This window comes from Lagopus leucura, unplaced genomic scaffold (assembly GCF_019238085.1).
Source record: "Lagopus leucura isolate 7727_CA_CO unplaced genomic scaffold, USGS_WTPT01 Super-Scaffold_100055, whole genome shotgun sequence".
Taxonomy (NCBI): domain Eukaryota; kingdom Metazoa; phylum Chordata; class Aves; order Galliformes; family Phasianidae; genus Lagopus; species Lagopus leucura.
In genome coordinates, this window is record NW_024962301.1 from 1,294,497 (window position 1) to 1,315,005 (window position 20,509).

General features: G+C 58.0%; 1 protein-coding gene across 2 annotated transcripts in view; it reads right to left on the bottom strand.

The window, feature by feature from the left end:
- The window catches only part of KSR2 (kinase suppressor of ras 2), a 47,185-nt gene extending 30,068 nt beyond the window's left edge, over positions 1-17,117 (bottom strand). For both annotated transcript variants that reach the window (XM_042886206.1, XM_042886207.1), the window contains exons 1-4: positions 16,938-17,117; positions 13,592-13,732; positions 12,711-12,861; positions 9,602-10,091 (exon numbers count right to left, since the gene is read on the bottom strand). In XM_042886206.1, coding sequence (XP_042742140.1) covers positions 9,602-10,091; positions 12,711-12,861; positions 13,592-13,732; positions 16,938-17,117 — 962 coding nt within the window. The remainder of the gene's footprint in view (positions 1-9,601; positions 10,092-12,710; positions 12,862-13,591; positions 13,733-16,937) is intronic.
- Positions 17,118-20,509: the final 3,392 nt, after the last annotated feature.

Below are 20,509 nucleotides of genomic sequence, written 5' to 3' on the forward strand. Positions count from 1 at the left end.
GGGGAGGGGAGAGGAGAGGAGAGGAGAGGAGAGGAGAGGAGAGGAGAGGAGAGGAGAGGAGAGGAGAGGAGAGGAGAGGAGAGGAGAGGAGAGGAGACCCCAAATTGAAAGGGACCCACGAGGATCAAACAGGCAGACAGGACTATGTAAAAACTAAACCATACATTTCAGATTTCCCACTTCAGCCTGCCTGCATGGACTGGTGGTCCAATAACACATGAATCTTCAAAAAACCTATCCACGAGACCCCAGGGATTTTTGCTGTGCTGGTTGGGGAAAAAAAAGGTCTGCTGTGCTCCAAATCACACACTGCGAAAGGCATCTCAGCCCCTTCAGTGGGTTTGGGACAGAAACTCCCCTTTTGAGCAATAGCCCTATTATCAAGAAACACTCCTGGGTATGGATAGGGGATGTCCAGCATGCCCAACATCACAGCACCAACAGCGAGCCAACGGTACGGTTAGCACTGATGTGCAGTCAAATTACAGCCTTTTCTTCAATTCACTGCGTTTGTTTCTGCCTATATTGTTATAATCCTAATTAGACTGAAAGCAAGTGGGAGTGGAATGAATTGTGGCACCTCTGCAACAGCAGCTGGGTGCATCCAGCTGCAGCCCAGCAGGGAAACCCACAGCATCTGGCCCCAGAGCCCAACCAAGCACCTTTCAACGTTGTGCAACGCCACGATGCGCCGTGCAATGCCAAGAAACGCTGTGCAACGGCATGTTGTGCTGTGCAGCGCCAAGAAATGTTGTGCAACGCCGTGCTGCCCTGCTCAGTGCCAGGAAATGCCACACCATGCCATGCTGCACCACGTTGCGCCGTGCAGTGCACGCCGTGCCATGCAGTGCTGTAGAGCGGCACAAAACCCTGCATCGCTCTCTAGAAACTTTCCCCTTCATGCTCACCAGCCACAGCCCCCAGGCACCCACGTGCTTTTCCACCCGCTCCAGGTCTTGCTCTGCCCTTGCTCCAGCAGCGCTGACCGGAGCACCCGGGCATCTGGCCCTGCCAATTGGTAGGAAATGAGCACTCTGCGCTTGCCAGCCCGCGTTAGCATATGAAAATTAACCCACCCTCTAATAAGCTAATTGTTTCCTTGCACAGGAAAAGCCGCTGCTGCCTTTAGGGTCCCTGTAATAACTTTATGGAGCGCACAGGGCAGGCAATTGCCTGCAGCAATGCAGTGCACAGCAGCCCCACTGTTGATGCCATCATGCCTTGCTCCCATCCCAACCCCAAAACCCCATCCCTTCAAGCAAATGCACAAACCAACAGGTTGAGGGAAAGTTCAACGGCCCCCGGAGCCAGTCTGACCCCTGCTCCCCATCCTGACCCCTTCATCCCCTCCCAACCCCTGCACCCCAACCCAACCCACCTTCCCACACGCAACCCGTGGCACAACCATCAGGTTTCTGCTGAAGCCCCTTGCAGCTCCCCTGAGCCCATCCCAAAGCATTTCCTGCAGTGCTGTGATTAACCACTAATCTCATTTTTTTCCTCCCATAAATCAGTTCCAGACCAAATATTTACCGAGAGCATCATTTCCTCACCAAGCAGAGCTGGTGACAGCTTTCATTATTAGGAAGGATGAGTGATTTTGAAAAGAGAGAGATTTTTTTCTCTCTCTCCCTGTTTCTTCAGAAAAAGAAAAAAAAAACCCACAATTAATAATAATAATAAACACGCACAAGGCCCTGACACTGCCACCCAGCTGGAGAGGGTCACCACAGCACTGGTTCCGTTCTACATCATAAAAGAGGGGATGGGAAGGAGAGGCTTGCTGCTCCTGAGGAGGGGAGTGGGATGCTGCTGCTGGAGCATCCTCCCCCCAGAAAGGTTCATGGGGACAGGTGTCCCCTGGGAAGCTGACAGCTTGACAGACAGACAGACAGACAGACTGACCTTTGCAGGCGTGCTGAGGATACGGAGCAGCTCCGTTCTGGCTGCTGCTTGTTTACCATAAACTCCACTCCCTGTGACAGCGCTCCGTGCAGCACAGGGCAAGGAGCTTAACAGCAATCCAACCCCAAAGCAGAAGGCACAGAGCCCCACGGCCAGCTGCATGGGGACACTGCCCCAGGGCCTCACTGGGGCTAACCAGGATCCTGTGAGAGTGGGGTGCAGGGTGCAGGCTGCCTTTGGGGTTGATGCATCTAGGGGTGTGCTAACCCAGCCCCACCTGCAACTCCACATAGGAGGAGGGGGAAGGTAACCCCTATAAGAACCCTATAAGGTGATGGTATGGAAAAGGCATGGCAGCACGACGGGCAGCGCTGCAGAGCTCTGCAGAGCCCACTGAGGGCTATTTAGATGGCAGTGATAGTGTCCAACATCACTGTGTGGGGAGCAGCGTCCTGCAGTCACAGCTGGGTGACCACTGAAATGAGCCTTGACCTGCGCTGTGGAGCTTGTGATAGCCCACTTATTACATATTTTTTTTCCTAAGCTTTCTGTAAAGCAAACAGAAGCACCAAGAGCCCCCCCCTCCAGGCTCAAAGCCCATGAAACTTGAGGAATAGCACCAGAGCGACAGCACTGCATCACACCCTGGGCTGCACTGCCATGGGGACAAGAGCCCATTCCTCGAGCCAGTCCTAAACTGGGAGGAAAACCCCAAATCCAAACACCACACCAATTTCCTTTGCCAGTTCCTAGGATCATGAAATCATTAATGCTGGAGAAGACCTCTAGGATCCCCAAGTCCACTCCCAGCCCACCCCCATGGTGCCCACTGACTCCCATGGTTCTGGAGCACCTCCAGACATGGTGACCCCACCACGTCCTGGGCAGTCTGTGCCAATGTATCACCTCCATTTCTGACAATAATTGCCTCTAAACCTTTGTTCCCCCCCTCACTGTACCCATTTATGCCACAGGCTGTATAGAGAATCACAGAATCACAGAATGGCCTGGGCTGCAAAGGAGCACAATGCTCATCCAGTTCCAACCCCCTGCTGAGTGCAGGTCACCAACCAGCAGCCCAGGCTGCCCAGAGCCACATCCAGCCTGGCTTTGAATGCCTGCAGGGCTGGGGCATCCACAGCCTCCTTGGGCATGCGACCCCCTCCAGCTCAAACTCTGACCATAGCAGCACCAGGGCCACCAGCCATCCCTACCACCACCACACAGAACAGCTCACATCCCCATCAGAGATGTCAGTTCATGCAAGGTTCTGCTAAACAGATGATCATTTTCTAAAAGGGAAACATAAAAAGAGCGCGGCAGTGCGAGAGGCTCCATGCAAATCCCTTCAGGTGTCAACCCACCCCAAGGGCCCATCCTCACCCGCTATGCAAAATCACTCAAAAGCTCCTCGGAAAGAAATAAAGGGTGAAATAGAGGGTTTCAGGCAATGGTGACAAACAGCAGCAGACGTGGGACAAAAGGCAGCGCTGCCAGGTGTGCATGGGGCTGGGGATGGGATCTGTGCATCCCAACAAAGGGAGCATCATCAGTGCACACCCGTGGGAAGGGAAATATTCAGCGTGTGATGTACAGCACTCACCACCCCTCCTGCCTCCTTGTAGATGGATAACTATGGCCGACCCAACAAGAGGCAGGAGTGGGGCTGCTCACCCCACGGCTCCCCGTGCCCCGCTGCCAAATAAAGCCTGCATGGATAATAGGCGGATAAACAAGCAGGCTGAGTACCTGCTCTGCAGGCATGCGTTGCCATCCTGCTGCCGTCATTATCTTAATAGAAAGATTAAAAAGAGGCAATTTGCAGAAGCAGGTGATTTTGCCCCTGCACCTGCCTGCACCGCGCTGGGTGTTATTCACCGCTCCGCTCCTCTCCAGCACACTCCAATTATCGACGCCGGCGCTGCTTTTAAAGGAAGGGAAGCAGGGTGAAACGTTACAAAAAATAGAAATCATCAGCATTTCGGTCAGCTCTCTGCAAAGGATTAAAGACTGCGGCCGTCTGGGTTGCGGCGGTCGGAATTCAGCCCTGAAGATTGATGGCCTTTTGACTGCCTTAACTGCGCGATATTCTGAATTAGATCAGTGCAAGGAGCTCTGCATGGCACACGGCCACCTCCTGCCCAGCAGAACGGGTGGGGAATGGCTGTAAGGAGGGGGAAAGCCCACAGCTTTGAGCTTATGGTAAATATTTCAGGAGGAAGAGCCCCTTCTGCTCTGTTCCTGAAGGCTCGCGCAAAGCCTGAATACCCAAAACTGAGGCGTGGGGCTGAGCGCAGGGACAGGCAGCGTGCTGCTGAGCTGAAAGGCTCCTTCTCACACAGCCAGCACCGAGCGACGCTACCTTGATATCTCAAAAATCAAACCCAGCCTAGCAGATGTTACATTTATCCTCATTACAGCAAGAGGCAACCGCAGCCCCCTGCCCTGGAAAGCGGGTTCCCATATCAAAGCCAGCGGTGAAATATTGATCCAAGTGCCCATCCCCGCTTCCCCAGGCCGGCTGTGTTCTGAGGTTCAGCTCTCACTGATCTATTATTCTCTTTCTGGAGCACCAAGCAGAACTTTTTAGCGTGGCTGCGAATGGCGGCGCTTGGAGGCTCTTTGAAGGGAGCTGCAGCCCTGTGTCATCCCCTGGGATGTGTGCTCTGTGGTGAGGGTGCTGCGGGGAGGAGGTGAGGAGCTAATTGCCTGCAGGTCCTGCTGCTCGTTAGGCACTTCTGCTTCCTTGATTTCCTGCTGACGTTCCTCTGAGGAGCGCACAAGGATGGCAGACGGACACAAGCAGCCAATGCGGGGAAAGGTGAGGATGGGGAGAGGTGATGGAGCCCCTGAATTGGTAAAAGAAATAGGTGGGGTGATAGGATTCGGGTTTTCCTCCCAGCTTGGGAGTGGCTCGAAGAGGGATGCTGGCTCCATTTCCCAGCACGGTCACCTCTGCACTAACCACTGAAAAGCACGTGGTGAGCCCCATGGGGACGGGGAGCTCACAATGCACACTTTCCATCCCAAGGCAGGGCAGTGTGCTGCACGGCCCCATGCGTGCTCCCATTTTTTGAGGCAATTCCCCACAATCCACACCACCAGAGGGGAAGCACAGGCTGCACGTGCCTGGAAAGCCCCAGGCAGAGGTTCATTAACCTACTTATGGTGCTGCAAACCTTTCATCTCAGACAAGGCTACGGAAAGTTCTCCTTCATGGGCTGCCCTGGGGTGCGATGAGCTGATGCATGCTGTGAGCATGGTGGGCTTGGGGAGATATGTTCCAAAGGAGAAGTAGTGGAGAACTCAGAGCAAACTGTTTCTTGGGGCAACCTGAGATCCTTGTCAGCTCTGCTTCCTCCTTGTAACTACCCAGAAAGCCAGCACAGCCCCTGGCCTGTGCATTGCCCACACCGGGATGTCCACAACGTTGGAGGGGAAATGAGCTCGCCCATAACTTGAGGCACATAAAGAAGAGGCTGTGGGAGATGCTTCTCATCATCCCTGCAAAGTCGCAGCTAGGAGAAAAGGAATAGAAGCTGTGGGTGCCCCCAGAGGGGATCAAGGCCAGGCTGGGGCCTTGGGCAGCCTGATCTGGTGGGGGGCACACAGCCCTTGGGGGTTGGAAATGGATTCTCTTCAAGGTCCCTCCCAGCTCCAGCTGTTCTATGATTCCATGATCAGCTCGAGCCTGACCTTCTGACTGATGCCCCAGCTCTGGGTGGGACACCTCCTGCAGCACTGTGCCCTTCTCCCACACCAACACCTCACCACAACGCCAGCAGTCAGAGCCCCACGCCTCCCCCCCCAGCACCCATCCCCATCTAAATGCATCACCACGCTCACAGCTCGCTGAGTGGCGAGAGGCGGCTGGGCTCCTCGTTAAAGGACACGGTGAGAAGTTTCTCCTCCAAGCATGTGAAAGCTCCCCCTCCTCTTGATGGAGTGCCGCAGCAGTAATTAACATTAATGACATACCTAAGGAGAAGCAGAGCCCGGAGCAGAGGGATGATGGCAGCACAGAGCCAGCTCGGGACGGAGGTAAGCCATCACTGTCAGGGCATGGTGTGTGAGCCGTGCTTTGAGAAGGCTGGAGGTGATCCAGAACCTGTGCACGGCTCCACTGACTCACCACCAAAGCACAGAGATTAATCAGGAGGGCTATTTGGAAACAGGGATGCTGCTCGTTTGGCTCTCCCAGTCCCCACTCTGCAGTGCTCTCCTTGCTGCACCTGGGCTGGGATGGTCTGTGAGTTTTCAGGTAGCGTACAAGAGGGAAAACACAGCCCTTAAGATACTGCCTAGGGACTGTGTGTACATTTTGGGAGTCACTGATGCTCGTCCCCATCACCATGAGCCCACGTGCGTCGCCAAGGCTGGAAGAAGCAGTGCCAGACAAGAGCTGCCTCAGCGCAGCCCATGTAGAACGGGAAATAATTGATCTGCTTGGTGATTGGGATGGATATGAGGGGAAAACATCGTTATGGCAAGGCTGCAGGACAGCAGGATGAATGACCCACTGCTGAACTCATTAATGAGGGGCAGCCTAACAGGGGGGCAGTGGGTGGGAGCCCTCTGCTCTCAGTTTCCTGTCTGGGTGCCCTACCTCAACCCACCCTACAAATGGCCACGGCTGAGCCAGCATGAATCCAGGCACGCAGGGATGCTCTTTTTCCTGAGGGATACAATAAAACAATGGCTAACGCTGGGGAAGAACGGCTGCTCCAGCTCCAGAATGAGTTTGCAGATGCTCAGCCAACAATCCTGAGCAACACCTTCTGCAAAGAGTGTGCTCACAGCACAGCACAGCTCTTTTGAGGGGACGTTTTTGCTCTCGTTGAAGAAATAATCACCCCCAGCAGGGCTGCCCAGGGCAGAGCCAGTGCCTGGGGAAGGCAAAGCGAAAGGGAAGAGCAAGGGACATGGGAGACGCACCATTCTCAGAGGGTTTTCTATTACACAAGATGGAGAAGCAACCACCCACAGTAGAGGTGCAAGATGTGAGCATTGCATAGGGCCAGGTGCAACAGAAATGAGCAGAAGGTTAGAGCTGGAACTACCACAAAGGCAAGGCAAAGAGTCGCCAGCCCAGGCAGCACCACCCAGACTGTGAAAAACAGCATTCAAACCCAACCTCAATGCCTGGTGCCCATCCCCAGGTTGCCTTCCCCACCAGCACACCCAACCCCACCTGCACAAATGCCCTCAGTGCAATTCCCAACCTTTTGCCCTTCAAACCTCACCCTTCCACACACCTGCAGGGGTTCACCTGGGCTCCCTTTGAACCATCCCAACTTTCTCTCCCCAGACAATGTCTTTTTTTTAAGGCCTTGCACAGTCTGTTTGCTTTCTGAGGTTGCTTGTTGGGTTTGGTGTTTGGGGCTTTTTGGGTTTTTTTTCGCTTTCTTGCTGATGAATAATCATTAACTATCCGTGAAAGATGTAAATGGCCCGTGGAACTCATGAGGTATTAAAAGGCATTATATTATCAGCCACTCTAAATGTTTGGTTTCCGTTTCAAGACCAATCATGAGATGTTTATGGATTGTGGATTTATGGAAGCCAGGGGATCTTTCAAGGAGTAATGTTCCATGCCCCAGAGTTACGGTCAGCAGCTGGAGGCTGCAAGCTCCCAAAGTTTAACCCCTGCTACAGAAAGCTTCAGCATCCAGAACGGATTAAACCCTAGAAACAAGCTCGGAAGCAAAACGTGAGCAAATGCATCAGCTATCATAGAAAAGAAAGCAGCAGCCACATGATGGGGACAAGGCTGAGCCCAGGGCCTTGCTGTGGTCAGCCTGTCCCCATTGGGGACAGCCCCTGGGGGGGTCCCAGCAGGTGGGGGTCGGCAAAGAGGCAGCGCGGGGTTACACCCGCAGTAACAAGGAGGTCAATGTGCTGAAAGCACGGCTGTGCAGTCGGAAAAAAACCGTTTGGAGCCAAAAGCTCCATTTCAGTGATCCTCGGGGCTGAGGTCAGGAGGAAAACCGCCTCCTGCAGGGAGCACAGCGGAGTGGGACGTCGTGAAAATGGTGACGTTAAGAGAAACCGTCCCAGAACCACACAGCCGTAAGGTGAGAATTAGCTGATAAGAGCCCAGGAAGGCCCTTCTCCAGGGCAGGAAAAGCACCCAGGCTGCAGCACCGCGCCGTGTTCAGCTGCTGCAGCGCGGGGTGAAATGAAGCTGCCTCCTAAACGCACTAATTGTCATCCCCGAGCACTAATGGGATTAGGAAACGGGATTTAGTGGTTGCCTCCTGAAAATCATTAAGTGCCATTAGAGAAAATTAACCTCCTCAGCACTCCTAGCAGCACTGAGGAGGCTGGGTCTCGCAGCTCCCCATCCTTCCATACCCCCAAGATGAGCACCCCACCGATGCCCTATCAATATTTGTTCCCTTTCCTCTGTTAATTGAGTTTAATCTCCCCTTGGGCTGCAGCTGGTGGCCAGCGAAGGGGAATCATCCCAGCAACCGAGGTGGCACTGGGCAGAGGGACACGGTGAGGGACGGGGCTGTGAGGCTGTGCTGATGTAAAAGCCCTCTCTGACGTTTATGAGCCTCCCTTGGCTCACACAAAGAAGTCACGGCACCCCACTCCCTGCCTCACCCGTCCCTGTGGGGAAGCAGCAGATGAAAGCTTTCGTGCTCTGTGTGCATCTCCAGCCTCACCCTGAAGCTCATGTCACCATGACCCGAGGTGTGCAAGGATCAAACGACTCAGGAGAACCGAAGGCAGCACCGGGGGAGGGGGGGAGTGCAGTTTCCCAAGCGTCGCCTTGCAGGAACCCAAATCAAATCATTTCCCAAAGAGTTTCCCATTTACAGACAGAAATCCATCACCACCCATACGGGAGGAGGATGGCCGCCCTCACTGCTTGCACCGAGCGCTGCCACAGCTGCTGGGGTTGGGGGCTGTAGGGTCGCCACACACTGCAACCCGACCTCAGCACAGAGCTGAAGGGTTTGGGGTTTGCTCCCTAAAAGGGCCCGAAGGAGCAGGCAGGGATAAGTCCGCTTCCCAGCACTGCAGCAGCCTCTGCCGGCACCGGGCTGCAGAGCAGGAGCAGCCGGAGCGCCGCGTTAACGCCGGGGATGCGGAGGCACCGGGAACGGTGACAGGGGAAGGTGTGGGAAATGTGCCGTGCTGCAGCTGGAGGAGGACTTTGTTCCCTGTTTGGATCTCATTGCCCGGCTGCACGTTGGGTCCCAGCCCTGCCTTGGTGAGGTGCTTAATAGGAGCACCCCAAAACTGCATCCAGGCATAGCAGTATGGAATATCCCAAGCTGCAAGGGGTCCGTGGAGATCACCAAATCCAACCCTTGGTCCCAAAGAATCACAGAATCGCTAAGGTTGGAAAAGACCTCTAAGATCACCAAGCCCACCCCCACCATACCCACTGCCCACATCCCTCAGTGCCACAGCTCCCCGCTCCAGGGACGGTGACCCCACCACCACCCTGGGCAGCACACGCAACACCCAAAACCCAAACCCCACGGCTGAGAGCAGCGTCCCATTGCTCCTGAATGCAGCCCAGGGCTGTGCCCACTGCCCTGGGGACCTGTGCCATGCCCAACTCCCACTGGGGCAAAATCTTTCCTTAACCCCACTCTGACACATCTCCATGCCTCTCCCTCGGCTCAGAGGGACCGTTTGGGACCCCAGGGATGGGGACTTAATGGGTGACCCCACTTACTTGGGGGTGTGCGCCTCGTCCACGCGGTGCCCCAGCTGGAACTCGTGCGACTTGCTGCGGTGCAGGGCTGTGAAGCCAGGCAGGAGGTGGATGAGTTTTCGGGAGGCAGGTGGGGGGGTGCCGGGGGGTTTCAGCTTGTTCCTGCGGCGCAGCGGCGGCGTGCCCGGCGGTGTCATGGTGGTGACGATGTTGGGGGTGCGCGGCGGGGTGTGAGCGGCGTGCCGCTGCCGAGGGGAGGGAGGCAGGGAACGGTGGCCGGATTCCACGGGGGGACACAGCCCAGGGTGGCCCTCCACAGTCAGGCGGTCCACGTGGGTGTAGAGGGGGCCGTGGCAGTGGTGCTGGGCGCACTTGGCGGGGGGTTTGGGGCTGGCCGAGAGGTGCGTGCGGCTCCACGGGGCGGGTTCTTGAGGACAGCCTGGCTGGTTCTCCTTGCCTGGCTCCGTCGTGGGCCATTGGATGGTCCAGTCCTGCTTGGAGAGGCTGCCGCCTGCGACAGAGCACATATAGAGCCGTGGGGCGGGTGACTCGCAGCCTGCTGATGCCCTCATCCCACCTACAGCCCTTATGGAGGGGTCCATCCCAAACCCACCCCGGGAACAAAGAGCCCATCCAAGCTCCGACAGCCCCGTCTCATTTCACCCCTTTGTATTGGTGCGGTTTGCAGAAACGAAAGGGGGGAAAAGACCGACAGAAAGGGAGCGTGGCACCTCACAACCCCTCATTACCAGTCTGTGCGGTGCAGGGATGAGTGAGGAGCTGTCGGCTGCAACTTCAGAGTGCCACAGTGATGGAGCAGCTCTGAGCTCCTGGCGCCAACCGCTTTAGATCGCCGCCTCGAAGGCAAGCAGCATAAGAAATGTCGTCTCCATCCCTTTGTTTGGTTATTAATTGCCGGCCCCCTTATCTAACTGAGCTTCTTTGAGGGGAGCTCTTTGCTTCAGGCTCAGAGAGGGGTAAAATAAAGGAGGACAGGGCTTTGGGATTGCAAAAGCTTTGGGATTGGATTGATAGGGAAGAGGGGGTGATGGGTTTTCTCGGATTGTTCCAAAGCAGAAAATGAAGCTAATGAAGATGCAAATCCCTCTGTAGGAAAACCTCACGCCTCGTGCCATACAAGAACACTGCCACCCAGTGGGATCTGTGTGGGGCGATGCCAAACCGAGGGAGCAGCACCCCTGAGGAGCTCGGGGCGGCTTCTTCCCTTTCCTTCCCCAAAAGCAGCACACAGTGACCAGGTGGGCACTGACATCATGCATGGCACCCAGCCCTGTCCCCACTGCACACCAAGGGGTGCACCCTGCAGGCTGGCCTCAAAATGAGGATGCCCAGCGCCTCACATCACCCCATCCCACACCTCAATTTACTTCTAAAGTCACTCTCAGCCTCTCCAAAGCCAAAGCTTTCCCCTGCAGCAGGCAGAATTTGGGCCGGAGGCTCCCACGTCCCCACTGCCATCGCCCTGCGGCCTCACACAAACACAGTGCTGCACCATTCCCCAGTAACTCAAGCTCACAGCTCCATCCACAGGCCCTGCTCAGCTCTCACTTCAAGTCCTGCTCTGCTAATAAATCCTGCAGCCAAGCACACAGCAGAGAGAAATCCCATAGTACTGTTTAGCACAGTAACGTTAAAACCGGGTCGGTGCTGGATTTGATGGAGCAATGTGCTGCCCTCCGTGTGCTACCCAGGGACCCTTCCAGCACACACGTGGGTCAGAAGGGTCCCCCATCACCCAAAACCACCCAGGCAAAACACATTGCCATCAGAGCCACAAAGCAGAGACCCTCCTCCTCCTCCCAGCCCCATCCACGCAGGGAATTGGCTTGGGAAATTAGCAGCCCCTAATGAACGACTCGATAAATAGAGATGGATGGAAAAGGTTATCAGCCACACCTCGTTGCTGCTTTATTAGAGCTAATCTGGGCTTCTAGAAATTGACCACCACGGCGGCTCAAGGAGACGTTACATGGTGATATGGAGAGGCAGCACTCTGCTCCTCAGTGGCATCGGCAGGGCTGCTGGTGCAGGAGCTCCCATAGGGCAGCCCAGTGCCCTCCTGCAGCCCCCAGCAGCTTCCAGCAAACACTCTCAGCATCTCAGCCTGAGCGGGGGGCTCACGTGTGTTTTCCAAATGGGAATTCCCTCTGCTGAGTGCAGCCCAAAAAAAAAGGGCAGGAGGGGGTGCGAGTCAAACTGCGTTTGTTTGCACCGGGCTTTAAAAGTCAAAGGTGTTTAAACAAAACGTCGGCTGAGAGCCTGCCTGGGCTGCTGCCCTTCCTCAAATATCGGAGAGATTTGGGGAAAATGCCAAAGGGAAGAGGGCAGAAATCCAGGCAGGAGCTGGATTTGGGGAGCAGTCCTTTGGGGCGGTGGGGCTCTGTAGGAAATGTCAGGCTGGGCTGCAGCCCTCCCACCTCACTGCTCTGCCGTGACACTGCAGTGGGTCACAACCCCAGCAGGGATCATCCTGCGCCCCCCATATCCACTGGGATGCTCCTGTGTGAGCAGGGACCATCCTCCCCCCTGCTTGATCCATCCTCCGGGGTGCAATGAAGCACCGAAGGGGACAGCAGCAGCCTGGGGTGCTCCAAGCTGCCCACCTGCAAGGGATGCTCCTGGGGAGGGAAGACAGAGCACAAACGGCTCAAGGATGCCAAGAGGTTTGGAGACGGCCCCAAGGAGGAGACCCCCGCCCTTCTGCCACCCTCTGCCTCCAACCCCCCCATTTCCAGCCTCCAACCCCTACGTTCCGCCTTCCAGCTCGCCCTCCCGAGCATCGCTGCGTCTCTGCGGATCGCTGCTGCCACCGCCCGGCCGCACCGCACCGCAGCCGCACCGCCAAGCCCTCCCCCCGCCCTCCCACCACGCAGGAGCAAGGCTTCGGCACAGGGATGCTCCGCGGTGGGGCCTTTAGAGGCTACAGGGCTTTCCCAGCCTCCCCACCTTCACCCCCCATCAGCCTCCTTGCCACATGGCTGGTACCCAACCGTGGGGATGTGTGTGGTTGGTCCCAGCACCCAAACAGGGTCTCCTCTCCCTATTTCAGACCACAACCCCCTCTCCCAAGCCTTTGGATGCCTTTCCCCAGGTCACCAGCCCTGCTCACCAGACTTATGGACGCTGCGGAGGCAGGAGAGGGATGCGTTGAGGCGGGCGCACTCCTCACTGTTGGCCCCAAACTTCTCCACCGTCTCACAGACCTGATCATCAGTCATCTCCAGCAGCTCCTCCAGGCTCAGCTGCCCTGGGGCTATTTCCTACCAAGGGGGGAAGAAAGAAGGGGAAAAACCATCCGTGGGCATCTGCTGCTCGATGAGCACTTTGGAGTATGGATCAAGGAGCCATTCCCTCCTGAGGGATTTGGGGGGGTTCTGGGGTTCTGTGTGACATGTCCTGCACAGCTGTCCACACCCACAGCTGGCAGAGCCATGGGGAGCTCTGGCCAGCACCCCCCCATCCCGCCTTGTAGCATCTCTCCATGCAGTGAAACAATTGGGTCCCATTTCTCTCCCACCCCATTTTCTACCAGCACTTGCTATGCTGATCCTATAGCCTAAAAGCACAGCCCTGGGGCAGCTTCCATCTTGGGGAGCAACTGTCTCTCCTTGGCAAATTTTACTCAAGAGCCCCAAGGCTGGAAACTGAGATGAATCCCCCCAGTGTGGGAGATGGTATGGGATTCCAACTCAGGAGATGGGGCGGATCACCAACCAGGAGACATGGTGGATGGCTCCAAGCTGGGAGAAGATTAGAGGGATCCCCAGCCTGGGGGATGATGGGATGGATCCCTCAGACCAGGGAGATGGCACGGATCTCCACCTGGGCACATGTGGTGGATCACCAACCCAGGAGACGATAAGATGGATCCCCATAAGATGGATGCTGGGATGGGTGCTCCCAAAATGTGAGATGGTAAGGACCTCCAACTCAGCAGACGTGGTGCAGCACCCCAACGCAGGAGACGACGGGACGGATCCCCATCCCTACCTCCATCACCTCCTTGCGGATGTCGACGATGCGGAACCAGTGCAGGAGCTGGGGGAAGCCCTCCAGCTTGGCGTTGCGCTCCTGCAGGGCCACCTTCCTCTTGCAGGAGAGCTGCCGGCTGAAGTACTTGACCAGCTTGCTCTGCGAGACAAGGGAAAATCCCATGGGAGCCCCCTCCTCTCCCACTCCATCAGGCTGGAAATCAAGCTATCTCAGCTCCATCCCCAGCCCCAAATCCCTCCGCTCTAGGGATGGATGGACATCGCCCCACAGGTTCCCTCTGATGCAGGAGAGAGGAATGACAGGGACAGCCCTTCTCCATCGCAGCTCACCTGCTGACCCAACTCACACCCAATATCAGTGCAAAGAGACCCCCCCGCCCGCCCCCCCCCCCCCATGCCTGGAGCATCCCTGCATCCCAGCTCTCACTCTGTATTCCCTTCCCACGGCAGCAGTGCACACCCACCTCCTTCCCCGGGCCCAGCACCACTGCGAAGCCATCGCACTCACAAGCTCAGCTCCCAAAATAACGCCGCCGAGCGCCTGCCCTCCTTTCTGGGAAATGTAGAGCAGAGCCCTGGGAGCCTGCAGGGATTTCCCACTCTGCTCTCCAGCTGGGAGATTCCCCGCCGCCGGCAGCGCTAGATGGAGCTGTGCCCCTGCCCAGCACCCCAGAAATAGACGTGTCGGGAACGGAACACACGGTGGGACGGATGGGCGCACGCAGTGACACCCTAGCCCTGGTGCAGTCCCATTCAGTCTGAGGTTATTACTGAATATTACTGCCTGAAATAAAGCCATGGAGAGCCAACCAAGAAAGTCATATGAGATTTCTGCATCACCCCTCGGAGCTGGGGCGGTCCCCACGGATGCTTCTTAAGTGAATCTTCCTCCAAGAGCCTCCAAGGAGGGGTTGGGGAGCACTGTGCCCTTTTTCCCACACCAGAGGGGCTCACAGTGCTGTGATTTGTGGGCACCGCACCAACCTTTCCCTGTCCCTACAGGAGGGCTGGAACACACGCAGAGCTGCACAGCCACGGGGAGAGCCGTGCACAGCGCTGCCTCCAAGCACCTCCATCCCAGCACCTCTCCTTGGGACGGGCAGCAGCGGGGTTTCTGAGCTGCACCGACACAGGGACAGGGCTGGGACACAGGACACAAGTGCCACCAGTGTCACAGGGACAGGCCAGGAGCTGGGCAAGGATGGGACCAGGATCTGATGGGAAAAAAAAAAACAACACAGATCCCCTATGGATGCACCTATTCTGAGCTGCAGGTGGGGACACCTGCATCACAGCCTGGAGAGAGCAGAGGCGCTTCGTTAGTGCTAATGAGGGCGCAGATGGGTTCCTGCTCCAGCAGCATCCCCTGGGCCCACAGGGGTGTAAAGCAGCCATCCCAAGAGCAGCACAGTGCCCTCCACCTCCACACCAAACGTTTGGAAACCTGCACTGCCACCTCGACACTGCACAGCCCCTTGGGCTCATCCATGCCTCAGTTTTCCATCTGTGAAATGGGCACAGCAGGGCAGTGCTGCGGGGCTGCAGGCAGCAGCAGGGGGCCGCCTGGGGGGCAGCAGAGCCTTGTGGCACCTGTATGCAGATGTGTGCTCTATCCATCCGTATGCATTTTACATATAGGTGCATGTTTCACGCATGCATGCTTGCCCCTAGGGGTGCCCTTCCAGGTGCCTCTCCTTGCAGGGCCAGCAGCAGCGGCGTCCCCTTAACACCATTCCCCTGCACAGGGGTACAGGCTGTGCTCGGGGCTCTCCAACCCTTCGGTGACCCTCAGTGGGATTTCCCTATCTTGTTCCACCAGCAGGGACAGATGCCACGGGGATCCCGAAATCCAAGAAACGAGCAGAAGCTTTACTCTTCATCCTTTGAAACGAGGATTTAGGAAAATAAACTCACAGCAGTGCCTCCCTGCTTCGCTCCAGCCGAGCGGTGCCCCCGCACCTGCGTCACGGCCTTGGGACGTGGCAGCGGCGGCTCAGGGCCACGCGTGGCCCCACTGATGCCAACAGAACCCCAGGACAGTGCCACCAGGAGCGCACGGATCCATCACTTCCATCATCTCCTTCAGTCCCACCCGTGAGAGGGAGATGAGAGCCCCACAGCGGCGCCCAGCCCACGCAGGGCCATGGGATGCACCGGGTGCAGCTGGATAAACCTGCACCACCTGCCCCAAAACTGCCACCGCTCCAAAATCCTTCCTGTGGGACCCCCACCCACAGCCCCTGTCTTTTCCCCATCCTGTGAGGTGGATGTGGCCAGGCCAAGAGATGCGGTCCAGTGGGAAGAATGCAGCCTGATAGGGAGCCTGGAGGAAGGGATGAGATCGGGCTACGGGGTGGGATCCAGCCAAAGGGATACAGCACAGTGAGGATGGAGGAGTTCAGGGGAGGGCTGCAACCCTATAGGGAATTAGGAACCTGGAGGATGAGATGTGGCTAAATCATAGGGCTGCAGCCTCGTGGTAGGACACAGCCCGGCGAAAGGGATGCAGCTGGTGAGGATTTAGGGACCAGGAGGAAGGGATGCAGCCAGGCCACAGCGATGCAGCCTGGTAGGGACTTAGGATCCTGGTGGGTAGGATGCAACCTGGCCAAAGGGCTGTGGCCATCCCTGATGGAGGTGAGAGCCCAGAGGAAGGGATGCAGGCTGACTGGGAGCTCGGAACCCGGAGGAAAGGATGCAGCCAGGCCACAGGGATGCAGCTCAGTGGGGAATTAGGAGCCTGGAGCAAGGGATGCAGCCCCATTGAACGAATGCAGGCTGATGGAGAACTGGGAACCCAAAGGAAGGGATGTGGCCAAACCATAGGGATTGCAGCCCCACGGCCGGGATGCAGACAGGCCAAAGGGATGCAGCCGATGGGGAGACAGGAGCCCAAAGGAAGGGATGCAGCCAGGCCCAAGGACGCATCCTGATAGGGATTTAGGATCCTGGAGAAAGGGACGAGGGCAGGCCATGGGGACGCAGCCCCGTGCGGATCAAGCAGCCCGGCCAAAGGGACGCAGCCAGGCGAGGATACAGGAGGCAGCAGGGATGCAGGCAGGCCGTGGGACGCAGCGCGGGGTCGGACGCGGGGTCCCGGCGGCAGGGATGCGCGCAGGCCGGGGGACACCGAGGGGACACCGCGGTGACACGAAGGAGGCCCGGCGCGCCCCGGGAGCTGCGGCCGAGCATCCTCCGGAGCCGCGGTCCCCCCTCGGCCACCTGCAGAACGCGCAGCCTCACTCGGCCGCTCCGCAGCGCCGCGGGGAGCCCGGAGGGGCCGGGGGGGGGGGGCGGGGGGGGGGCCGGCCCGGCGGGGGGTGCGGGGGGGGGCCCGGCCCTACCTCCAGGGTGCGGATCTCCTTCTGCGTGAGGTCGTTGGAGGCGGCGCACTTGGTGCGGAGCCCCTCCAGGTTGGAGATGCTGATGTCGATCATGTTCTGGACCAGCTCGCACTGCTGCAGCGCCTTCTGCAAACTCAGCTGCTGCTGCTCCTCGCTCCTCGTCATGTTTTCCTCATCCATCGCTCGCCGCCCCCCCCCCCCCCCCCCCCCCCAGCCCGCTGCTCAGCCCCTCCGGGGCCCGGCCCGCAGCATCGCCCCGCCGTGCCCACCGCCCGTCCGTGCGGCCGCCTTTCCCCCCCCCCCTCCTCCGGGCGCGGCGGGGCGGGGGCGGGGGCGGCGCGCTCCGGGAGCGCGGGGCCGCGCGTTGGATGCGCGCCGCTCCGCACAGCACCGCACCGCACCGCACCGCGGGGAGAGCGCGGCGCAGAGAGAGGGAAGCGGCGGAGGGAGCGATGGGGAGTGGTGCTGCAGAGGATGGGAGGAGGATCGGGTCCGGGGGGGGCCTATGGGGTGTTGAGGGGCAATGGGGTGAGGGGGCTATTGGGGGCCTATGGGGTGGTGGGAGGCTGTGGGGTAAACCGGGTTGGGGGATAATGTGGAGCTATGGGAGGTTGGAGGGTAAGGGGATCTGTGGGGTGCTGGGGGGCTAGGGGGCGGTGAGATGCCTTGGGGTAATGGGGTAAGAGGGGGCTATGGGGTGATGGGGAGGGTATTGGGTTATGGGGGGCTCTGGGGTCATAGGGGGCTATGGGGTGATGGGGAGGGTATTGGGTTGTGGGGGGCTAGGGTGTCACAGGGGGCTATGGGGTGATGGGCAGGGTATTGGGTTATGGGGGGTTCTGGGGTTATAGGGGGCTATGGGGTGATGGGGAGGGTATTGGGTTATGGGGGGTTAGGGGGTTATAGGAGGCTATGGGGTGATGGGGAGGGTATTGGGTTATGGGGGGCTCTGGGGTCATAGGGGGCTATGGGTAATGGTGAGGTTATTGGGTTGTGGGGGGCTGTGGGGTAGTAGAGGGGCTTATGGGGTGTTGACAATCTATTGTATAGTGAGGGGCTATGGGGAAATGGGGGTTGTGATGTAGTGGGGGGTTATGGGATATTTGGGGGTGGAGGCTGTGGGGTAACGAGTGTCTGTATGGTAATGGTGGGCTATGATGTAATGTGGGGGACTGTGGGGGGCACAGTGCCATGGAGGCCTATGGTATAAATATGGGACACTGGTGCAGTGGGTGCAATACGGGGGTCCTGGTGCAATTAGGAGGGGGGGTCCCAGTGCAGTGGGAGCCCTTGTACAAGAGAGGATTGACATAAACAGGGGGTCAGGGTGAAAATGGGGATCTGGTGCAATGGGGCATCTCTCTGCAATGATGGGGGGTGGACAGTGTGCAACACAGGTCCTGGTGCAGTGGGGGACCCTCCAGCAATGGGAGCCTGGCTGTAACGGGGGGAGGGGGGGGGGGGAGGACACTGCTGCAAATCCTCCCCAGCCCCATGTGCCCCCTGCATCTCCATCTCCCAGCACCCAGAGCTGATTTTTCCCTATAGGGGAAAAAGTGGGGTCACGGTTCCTGCCAGACCCGTGGGGATGTGGCACTAAGGGTCAGTGGGCACGGTGAGGGGGGGCTGCGGGGGCCTTGGGGATCGGAGAGGTCTTTTTCTTCCCTGCAGGAGTAAGGGGTGAGCATTTGCTGTTTGCGGGCAGTTTGTGAAGGCAAATATTGAAATATTGCCTGGGTTTGAGCTGCAGTGCAATTTCTGTCACTAACTGGAGCGCAGAAAAAAGGAGGAAAAACAAAACATGGGGAAATGTTATCTCCTGATGGCTCCTGTGGTTAATGGGGACGTTCAGTAACCACCACAGAGATAACGGCTCTCTGTGCTCAGATGTTGTTTCCCATAACATCCATCTGTACTGGATGCTGTACGTGGGTGCTACGCTCACAGGGAGGGAAGGGTGGGATGGGGTGGTCCCACGTGGCACAGAACATCCTGCTGTGTGCCCTTCAGAAATGGGTGGGAGGGGGGGGAGATGGGGCTGGGGATGGGATGGAGTGGAGTGGGGATGGAATCAGGTGGGGTGGGGGTTGGGATGGGGATTGGAATTGGGATGGGGATGGGGTGGGGATTGGATGGGATGGGGATGGGGATGGGATGAGGATGGGAATGGGATGGGGATTGGAATTGGGATGGGGATGGCATGGGGGTTGGATGAGGATGGGGACGGGGATGGGATGGGGATTGGATGGGATGGGGATGGGATGGGGATGGGGTGGGGATTGGATGGGATGGGATGGGATGGGGATGGGATGGGGATGGGATGGGGATGGGGGTTGGATGAGGATGGGGATGGGATGGGATGGGGATGAGGATGGGGATGGGGATGAGAATTGGGGTGAGGATGGGATGGGATGGGGATAAGGATGGGACTGGGATGAGAATGGGGATGGGGATGGGATGGGGTGATGTGGGGACGGGTATGGGATGAAATAAGGGTGGGGGTGAGATGGGATGAAAATGAGGATGGGATGGGATGGGATGAGATGGAGATGGGATGGGATGGTTTGAAAATGAGGATGGGGGTGGGGTGGGATGGAAATGAAGATGGAGATGGGGATGGGAAGGAGGTGGGGTGGGGATGGGATGGGATGGAATGGGATTGGGGTGGGAATGGGATGGGGGTATGGATAAGGATGGGATTGGGATGAGAATGGGGATGGGATAGAGTGATGGGGGATAGGAATGGGAATGGAGATGGGATGAAATGAGGATGGGGTGGGGTGGGGGTGGGACAGCGATGGAGATGGGGATGGGATGGGGTGGGGATGAAATGGGGATGGGGTGGAGTTGGGGGTGGGGATGGATGGGGTCAGATGGGGATGAAGTAGAGTCGAACAGAGTGCAGCACAGCACAACAGAACGCAGTGCATGCCGCTAGGCCAAAAAGGGGACAGCCTGCAGCGATCTGCCCACAGCCCTGTGCGTGCTGCAGGTAGCAGGAGCAGAGCTGGGAGCAGCAGCCCTGCGCCGTCCCGCTGGACCCCTCGGACAGCTGGAATTATTCATTTCCTTCTTTATCGGCGTCTGGATTTTGTAAATGGACCAAATGTGCACGTCGTTACTCAGCAACATCAACCGCTTCATTCCTTAACCAGAAGTTGTGCTCAGCACAATCAGTTTATATCAAATGCAGCTTGTAATTACTTAATTCAGCCCGGCTGCTCTTCCTGCACGGCTGTGAGCTCAGAGCCCCCCCGGCTCCCGCAGGGGGAGGAAGGGGCCGCGGCCACCTCTGTGCCACTCCGCTGTACGCTGGGACCGAGGAAACAGAGCGGGGACGGAGCAGCCCAAAGGCAGAGCGGTGCGGCACCACCCGCGTCTCGACGCTTTGCTTCGGCGCCCCCCAGACCGAACGCGGACGCGCGCCCCGCCGAGCTCCGCCCGCCCGCACTTTCGCTCTCCCGCCACCGGCGGCGCGCCACCCCGTTCCCGCGCTCCCCGCCCCGGTTTCCCAGGCCCCGCCCCCTTTTTTTTCCAGGCCCCGCCCCCTCCGCGCCGTTCCCGCGCTCCCG